This window comes from Nicotiana tabacum, chromosome 10 (assembly GCF_000715075.1).
Source record: "Nicotiana tabacum cultivar K326 chromosome 10, ASM71507v2, whole genome shotgun sequence".
NCBI classification, from domain to species: Eukaryota; Viridiplantae; Streptophyta; class Magnoliopsida; order Solanales; family Solanaceae; genus Nicotiana; species Nicotiana tabacum.
In genome coordinates, this window is record NC_134089.1 from 166,182,538 (window position 1) to 166,191,607 (window position 9,070).

General features: G+C 34.3%; 1 protein-coding gene across 1 annotated transcript; it reads left to right on the forward strand.

Annotated features, from left to right (window-relative positions):
- The first annotated feature begins 1,781 nt into the window (after window positions 1–1,781).
- LOC107784767 (uncharacterized) lies at window positions 1,782–8,083 on the forward strand. The gene is made up of 11 exons (XM_016605944.2): window positions 1,782–2,019; window positions 2,246–2,383; window positions 2,451–2,605; window positions 2,688–2,781; window positions 3,366–3,436; window positions 3,524–3,630; window positions 4,911–5,032; window positions 5,270–5,358; window positions 6,068–6,127; window positions 7,096–7,200; window positions 7,304–8,083. Exons 1-11 carry the CDS (start codon window positions 1,860–1,862, stop codon window positions 7,421–7,423), a joined length of 1,221 nt encoding a protein of 406 aa, XP_016461430.1. The 5' UTR covers window positions 1,782–1,859; the 3' UTR covers window positions 7,424–8,083.
- Window positions 8,084–9,070: the final 987 nt, after the last annotated feature.

The window sequence follows — 9,070 nt, forward strand, 5'->3', positions numbered from 1 at the left end:
TCAATTTTTCAATTTATTTTTTTAGGACAAAAATATCCCGACTTGTCCTGAAGTTAAGAATTTTAATTTAAAATTTCAGGACAAAATAAATATTGGCTAGTCTTTAAATAGCATCCCGAGAATGATTATGTATGCACTTGCCCCTACTAATTGCTAGCAAAACTGGACTACCAGCCCGACCCAACAAGTTTTTTTTTTTAATTATATGGATCAGGTAATTTTTTGAAAAAATGGCATGGTATACCAACACATAAGGAGAATTGGCAATTTTTTGGCCTTATATTAGATTTGGCAATAGTAGCCCAAAAAAATTGGCAACCAATAACCAAAGTTATTTTCCTTCAAAATAGCAATAAGAACCGCTCTCTCTCTCTTCTCTCCTTTACTTCGTTGTGTATCATGTAAGGCAACCGTTTTTCCACTATGCATTCTGTATCCTCTCCCATAAATGGTGCCTTATTCTCTTTAGTTTTCTTTATTAAAGAATCTATCTTCTCTTCTCTCTTCTAATTGGTTGCAACCATCCTCCTAAAAATTATGTTTTATTTCCTTTTAAAAGTATCTAAAAATTTCCAGAATCTCTTTATATCCCTTTTCTGATTTTTTATTTTTCTTCTTCACTGTAGCAATGTATATAAGTTTGGAGCAATTTCTAAGACATAAAAATAATAAATATAATTGTGGGAGTAAATAAATATTTGATATACAAAGATGGAAAATAATTTTTTGATATACACAAAGAAGGAAAATAAATTTATGATATATATATTTGGTATACACATTATTTGATATGTTATACAATGTGATATACAAATAATATAATTTTTTTTATTATGATATACATTAGTATTGACATAACAAAAAAAATTTGAATAACTATATTTATAAATTCATAGTTTGGATATACAAAGAAGGCAAATCAAATTTTATATTTATTTTGATATACACAAAGAGCGACAATAAAATTGTGAATACATTTCGCAAATAATCACCAATACGTATTTTGGCTGTTATATATCAGTGTATATCACACAAGATTTTCATTGATATACATAGACATATATATTACATTGCATGTTAGTGTATATCACACAATATTTTTATTGATATACATAGACATGTATATAAATATGCATGATATACATGAAATAAACATATATACAAACTGATATATCAGTTGATATACACTGAGATCTGCATTCACTCAAATTTGATAGTTCAAAAAACTTGGAATGTGTATAATCACTCAAATTCATTCCTCTTTCGATTCAAAACAGAAATATTTCTTTTCTAGACAATTTTTTTGTGCAAATTTGTAGAAAGTTGGCCTGATTTCGTCCATTAATGCTAAGTGAGAATGAAAAAAAAAAACTTGCGATAACTTCGAAAACATGCGAGAATTCAGTTTCATGATTGATTCATTCTTTTGGGCATTTATTTATGCCAATTGCTCTAAAATATTCTGGTGTCAAGAGAGAGAACGAGGAAATATAGAGAAGATAGAGAGATAGAGAGATAGAGGGAGAGTAATTTACGGGAAGAAGCTCTAACCTAGTTTATTATACAAAATTATTTTTTTAAATTAAAACACAGATGTAGGCCATAAGATGCCAATAACAATAAGTTGGGCTTTTTTATGCCATTTATTAGTTTAGGTTGACATACAATGCCAAAACCCCTAATTTTTTTTATTTTTTTGGATCAGGTAATTGGACTTCCTTGTTTGGACCATTTGATAAGTCCACACTTAAAAAATAAATGAACGGTTAGATCTACGTGACAACGTTCGCACAAAAAATTGGGAACACCTGATTCTGTAGACTTGTCACTCACGTTGTGAGGGTTTATGTAAAGCAAAAATGCAAAGGGTTTTGAAGGCTCGCCAGCTCGTTAGGGCTTTGAGAAACTCGTCGTCTCCGATTCTGCTCAACTCAGTGTCACGAATTCAATCTCATTGTACCTATGAAGCTACTGAATCATGTCTCAACTCTTCTTCATGGCGTGGTTACTTTACCTCTGGTAATATTCTTTTTTTATTTGAGTAAGAGGATGTTTTCTTCTGGATTTTACTAGGTCAAAATTTGTGAAATGTGCAATTTGATCTGTAGAAAGTATGATTGCTATTTGAAGATTTTTCTAATTAATAAATTTTCAACTTAGACAAGTCTATACCTGAATGCTATAGTAAAGTTGCTGTTGTTTTCCGGCTAAATGACAGATTTGATTGTATATTATGGATAAACAGGTACTACAATTAATGGAAATTATATGCAAACAGAATGCAATATTCGGAGAAATGTATGTCAATGTGAGAAATGCTCTAGGATGCTCAAGGCATCATTTTCTACAGAAGCAGGGGCAGTTGAAAGCAGTAGTGCGACAGGTGATAGTTTGTTTTCGTGCATGGTTTTGATTTTTATATTTATTTCTGAATCGTTGTTTTAAAGCAGAGTCCGTGAAGGAATTGTATGATAAGATGCTGAAATCTGTCGTGGAACAAAGATCTGCTCCGCCAAATGCCTGGTTGTGGTCCCTAATACAAAGTTGTGCGAACCATGAAGATGTTAATCTTTTACACGACATTTTGCAGAGACTTCGGATATTTGTTAGTCTCTTTTATCTCGTTGAATTAATAGGAGGTCCTTGTTAATTTGCTCGTCTAACACGTGGTGTATGTTTGAGGGCAGAGACTTTCAAATCTCCGTATCCATGAAAACTTCAACTGTGCCCTCTGCCAGGACATTACAAAGGCGTGTGTACGTGTTGGCGCCATTGACTTGGGTAAATTTCTGAGTTCTCTTGGCTATTCTTCAGCATTTAAGCTTAGTTGCTTGTTCCCATCATTTGTAGTGCAAACTTGTTAGTATCAATAAGGAAGCTAGACTTTCTGACTAAAAGCAGAAGTGCATCTCATCACGTTGCTTTGACTCTGTACACTTGTTCATCCAAGCTAAGTAAAATTAATTTTGTAAAAATTCTAGTTAAAATCTCCATTATTCTCCTGAGTGCAAACTCCCAAGTAGGAATATACTTGAAATATTTGAGTTTTTAAGAAATTTTTGTGGTTACAAACTTTTAAAAGGGAAAGATTGACCATCTTAGGATTGGGACTCTTGCTGGGATGACATGCCGGATATGCTTTTGGTCGTCTTTATGGATTTTCTAATGTGTAAGTTAAAGCTTTCGAAAAGACGAATAACTTGAGTAGGTCAATAAATGAGATGAAAGAAAAATTACAAATATTATATGCAATTGATTTCTTTCAGTGGTATCTGAATGGATTGATGGATTGTTAAGCTGAATCTTCAAGCATTTCTGCTTACTAAGAGCTTGTTGAGAGTGTTAAAGCTTCACCTTGTATACAGGTAAGAAGGTGTTGTGGAAGCATAATGTGTACGGATTGACTCCTAATATTGGATCTGCTCACCATTTACTGGTAATTTGGAGTTCTACTTTGGCTTCAAGATGTATGATATGTGTGTGATTACTAAGCCATGTAAAACTTGGTGTTCTATGACTGCAGTTGTTTGCTAAACAGCATAACGATGTTAAACTCTTGGTAGAAATTATGAGACTGGTGAAGAAGAATGATTTGAACCTGCAGCCTGGAACTGCAGAAATTGTCTTCAGGTACAGATCCAGTATAAACTCTTACCCAATATCTCTTCCCTCTTTTATTTTTATTTTTATTCTCTCTTGTCTAACTAAATTTGTGGCGATCCTATTGCTCTTTACCAGCCTGACATTTCTATATTTCTGTAATATGAGGATCGTAATATCCGTGAAATTTTCAGTGTTCATTTCTTTTACTGACAATAGACATAATTAATCGTGCTTTGAGCACTGTTGCTGGGAAGTAGGAACCGTTAGGAAGAATAGGGGATTTTCTACTACTTCTGAAAAGAAGATTGATAACTATTTGAGTTGGTGAGCTTTTCAAGCTTGCTTTCTCAATTCTAATGGTCTATTTATTAAACTTAATTCTTCTGTGACTTCTATAGTTTTATACATTTATACTTTTATCTTGAGGTCAAGACCAATTTCGAGAATTGCACATTACGTTGCATTTTGTTCCAGCTGGATTGCACCCATTGTCACCTCATGGAGCGATAAAGACAAAAGGACCTGCTCCAGTTCAATAAAAATCATGAGAACACAATTGAGTAGTAATGTGCTTTTTGAGATCAAGTTGGGTAGCCCTTCCTTAATTTTTGGATACTTCAGGCTAGGGCCCTAACTTACATCCTAGAGGTTTGTGCCGATAGGATGATAGACTTACAAATTGTTGCTGAGCATGAGATATTAGTAGATTTGGTCTTATACGAGGACCATGTGGTAACCGGCTTGTGGTATGCCAGGGGATGTATCACATTGGATTTTTTTTAATAGCTACATTAAAGTAATGCTTTGCAAAGAAGGTTGCATTTCTATTGAGATACTAATTGGTGTTCTTAAGTGATTTTATTTTGGTCTTCAGTGATGAAAGATGAACCTTATACATACAGGCATGCAGATGCTTTCCTCTGCTAGTTTTGATCAATAGCAGCATGTACGTTGGGCAATTAAAGAGTAATTGCCTTTTAATGACGTCGTGGTATAATTTAATTTTCTGCTGATTTTTTTTTGATTTGTTAATTTTCTTCTGAAATTTTGTAGATATTTTTCAGTTCTTGTATAAATTTTATCGGCCTATAGTCATGTAGATACTGTACTTATTTTGAAGAGGCATGTCTGCAAATTGCCACTTAGCTATGCTAGTTTTAACATAATAATATGTATCTTAATGCAAGTAACAGCAATTATCTTTATTATTTATTGTTATATCTTGGCTGAACTACAATCTGTTGCTTCCTTATACACTTCATTCTTTCTAAAAAGATCTTTTAACTTGTTGGATTGATTTACTGCAGCATTTGCTCCCAAACTGATAACTGGGACTTGATGTGTAAGTATGGTAAAAGGTTTGTCAAAGCAGGAGTGAAGCTACGAAAGATTTCCTTGGAGACTTGGATGGAATTTGCATCAAAAATCGGTACTTACTCTCCTTTTCTCCTATAAACTTTAAAAGATTTTGAACTTCATATCACAATCCTCTCTTTTTATGCATGAGTGCGGTGGTGGGTGGTGTTAAGTTTTTAAAATTGCACCAAGTAATAGGGCGAATTTATTAGTGGCTTTCAGTTATGGGATTATAGTTTCCTAATGAACACTAAAGCTTACTGCTGTGGCTTTGACACTCTGTTGTTACTGCATCTTTGCTTCACCAAAGGAGACGTGGATGCTTTGTGGAAAATTGAGAAGATACGATCAGAATCCATGAAGGAACATACTCTTGCAAGTGGACTTTCATGTGCTAAGGTAATTCAGTTTCTTAGTTTTGATTTATTTTACATTTCCTTTACCTGCCTCTCTTTCTTGTTTCAGCACAGAAATGAATGACCTAAAAGGGGATCACAATTTGTATCATATATCCAATTGGAGAAGTGTTCAAAAAAATGTTTGACGCCTTGATAGAGTAGACTTGTTGACACATCTTTTGGTGCTGTCTTGCATTTAACACCACTGTCATTTACCTGTCGAAAGAACGTGCATTTGGATTGCTCTGCATAGTTACACCTCCACTTTCCCATCAGCTCATATTCAACTGAAATAGGCAGCCATAGCTATGTAACGACCCTTACTGATATAAGGGCAAGCTATCAAGTTCAACACATGGTTGATATATAGTGCTAGGCAAGTCTTTCCCCACAGTGACCCAGTAGTTTTTGACAGTCTTAGAGCAGCCTGGATAATGGTAGAATGCAGCATCATTGTTATGAAAGCTGATGGGGGAACTCCTTTAACATTGGTTGTAAAATCGACTAGCTGATTGGTTTCTATTTCTTAATGAAGATTATGAAACTCATGTCTCCTCAGCTTTCTAGTTGCTTACAAGTTGCAAGTGCACCTACTATTTAACATCTTCTTCTTTCGGCAAATGTATATCCAAGCACTGAAGAGGGACAGATGTGCTCTCACAATTGTTTCCTTTTTTGTCGATATTAACAAATTTTGATTTCGTTTGTAGGCTTTCCTAATTAATCACAAACCTGGAGATGCTGCTGCCATCATTCAATTACTCAATCAGGTGCCTGCCAGTTTTTGCTTGTTTTAAAGTTTTGGAGTTTTTATTTTATTGTTCTATGGAGAGGGTGCCATCAAGCATGGCATAGCTTGTGCAATGGTTAGGATATTAGGTTAGAACCGGAGCTTTGCAAATAGTCTGCTCTTAGACAACTACAATGGATGTGCTAAAAAAATTGTTCATCATATTGATTAATGGATGATGTGCGCTACTGACTTCAGCTATTTGATAAAACTGTAAATTCATTGTAAACCCCCAATAATAATGTATAAACACCCCCCCCCCCCCACACACACACACACAACAACCAAACAACGCACAAAAAAAAAAATTCCTTCCCTTTTTGGATAGTTGATCATGTATCCCCCTTGGAATAGGCTTTTAATATCGGTGACCATCTCAATTATCGGCAGCATCAAATGTTGATTTCTTTTTTTTTTTTTCCCCAACTCAAATTTTGATTTCTTGAATGTTCATAAACTGACTGACTGATAAGTTAATCATGTGGTATGCACCTGATGTCAGAAAGCAAATAATCCAATTCTATATGACTTGTCAGGTATTAATTTCTTTACAGTTCATCCAATCTTCTTTACTATTCTGGTCTTCCAAACATTTTTTTTTGGGGGGGGGGGGGGTCTTCCCTTCGTGACTATAGACTGCTGTTTTTATGATGGTTGGTTCAATGAAGGGGAGGGTAATGTAAGGAGGGTTTTAAACGCTCATGCATTTCCATCTTTGTTTATCCTCTTTTGCTTCTTAACTGAACAAGATAAATGAACTTACTCCACCCCTTCCGCTTGTCATTGTGATTAAGACTTTTGTGTAAGAGTAATCAACCGATGACATATATTATTATTGTTTGCCTATTATTTTTATGTTCTCGCACTTGTCATATCCTGCAATTTTGGCCCTCATTGCATTTCATGCATATGTATAGCCACACTTAAAAGTACTGATGTTCGTTGCAGACAATACCGGATTCGAGAAGGCAAAATTTCATGGTTGAACTTCAAAAGCTAGTTACGGACTGGCCTTTGGAGGTGATAAAGCGTCAAAAGGATGAGAAGAGGAAGGTAAGCTGTTTATGCGTTTTATTTTGAGCACATATGGGGCCACTGTATTTGACTGTGCTGCTTATTCAATGTTGTCTTTGATGTCACCTTAAAAAAAATCCAGGAGCTTGCTGCAACACTACAACATGATATTCCTGCGATGCTCAATGCGTTGCCAAATATGGGCTTGAACTTGGATGTAAATTTGGGAGATCTAACAAGAAAGGAAGGTGTCTTATCTTGACATTTGGGTGAATAAAACGTCAAACTTCATGTTGGCCCTTCACTGTGTATTTTGCATTACGGAGGAGCAGCCATCTCAGTTTACTGCCTTCAGGAATATCTCCACATGTTTCAGTCTTCGCAACTGTGCTGCAACCGTGCTTGAAGGTAGCCTCAGAATCCTCACAATTACTATTTAGCTTGAGTGAGGATTCTTATGAATCCAACACATTGAATTACCATTCTCATTAATTGACGTCCGTAATTTCTGCTGAATCATATATTGATGGGGGTTTCAGCTAGTTCAGAGTCCTTTATTCCCATTTTAGGTGTTCTGAGATGGGGCTGACACTGCAGAAAGAAGCAGTCAGAAGTTTTTGTTTGGAATCCTAGATATCTTTATCTTTACATAGTTAATGATCTATTTTGCACTAGAAAACATGATTGTCCCTGCAATAAAACTAGAAGCTATTTTTTCAGTGGTATGTTTTTTTACTAGACTGGGAGTCGTAGACTTAACCTTTTATCCATAAATTTAAAGTTGCTGTTTTGTATGTTAGGCGACTAGCTATGCTATCACTATTGTCTTTGTTGAAATAGAATTAGTAAACTGAACATACACGAATATCGAACATGCTTTTAGATGGAATACAACATATTTGAAATTCATTGTGGTACTTTTTAAGTGTTGGTTAAATGGTGTTAATTTTGCATTATTAGGACTTTTAAGTGTTTAAATATCTTTATTATGTTTGATTTCCAAAAATTTGAGTCGAGGGTCTACCGGAAATAACATCTCTACTTTATCTGGGTATCATGAGATTCAAACCTGCTTATGCCATATGCACTATTCTATAACGTCAAAACACTCATCCCATGCCTTTTGCATGTATATGCCATAACACTAAAGGTGATATTTTTATTAAGGTATAGTGCTCTCACAACAGAAGGAAATTAAAATAATTAAACAAATGAAATCACTAACAAATACTAATATAAATGAAATTAGTATTTTTTCTGTAAGATATGTAGTAAAATTTATTTCCCTTCCGTGTCTTGCTATTATTGAGTAGTAACAAATTCGCCTTGTCTCGTTCCTCTTATCCTCTAAATAGTAAGTGAAAGAGATCTTCACTACTATTAGCTACTTCCTCCTCCTTTCACTTTTAGTTGTCCACTTTTGATAATGCATTCCCTTGAAGAACAAATAAATAAAGTATGTATTTTAATTTATAATTTTACCCATAATAATGATAGATTTCCAAAAGTCTTGAGAAATAATAATTTGAGGAATGAATAGTTAATTATAAGGGTAAAACGAGAAAAAAAAAATATCTTTCTCTTGATTTAGTATAGTGGATAAGTAAAAGTGAAAACATATATTTAATATAGTAAACAATTAAAAGTGAACAAAGGGAGTACATCACTGTCGAGCTAGTATGATTGGTATTTGGGAGAAAAATATCTTTTCTAAAAGTGGCTGATTTTTTTTCTTGTTTCCTTTTCTATGTGACGTCTACTAGTGCACCACCAAGAGAAAATGCCAGATTCTTTACGTATTAGAAAATGGTGTTTTTGATAATGTTCTATATATTGCGTGAAGAAAGGAAGTGTTGTTTCGATCTGTCACTTTGATTACTTAATCCCACTACTAAGTGTCTTTCATCGT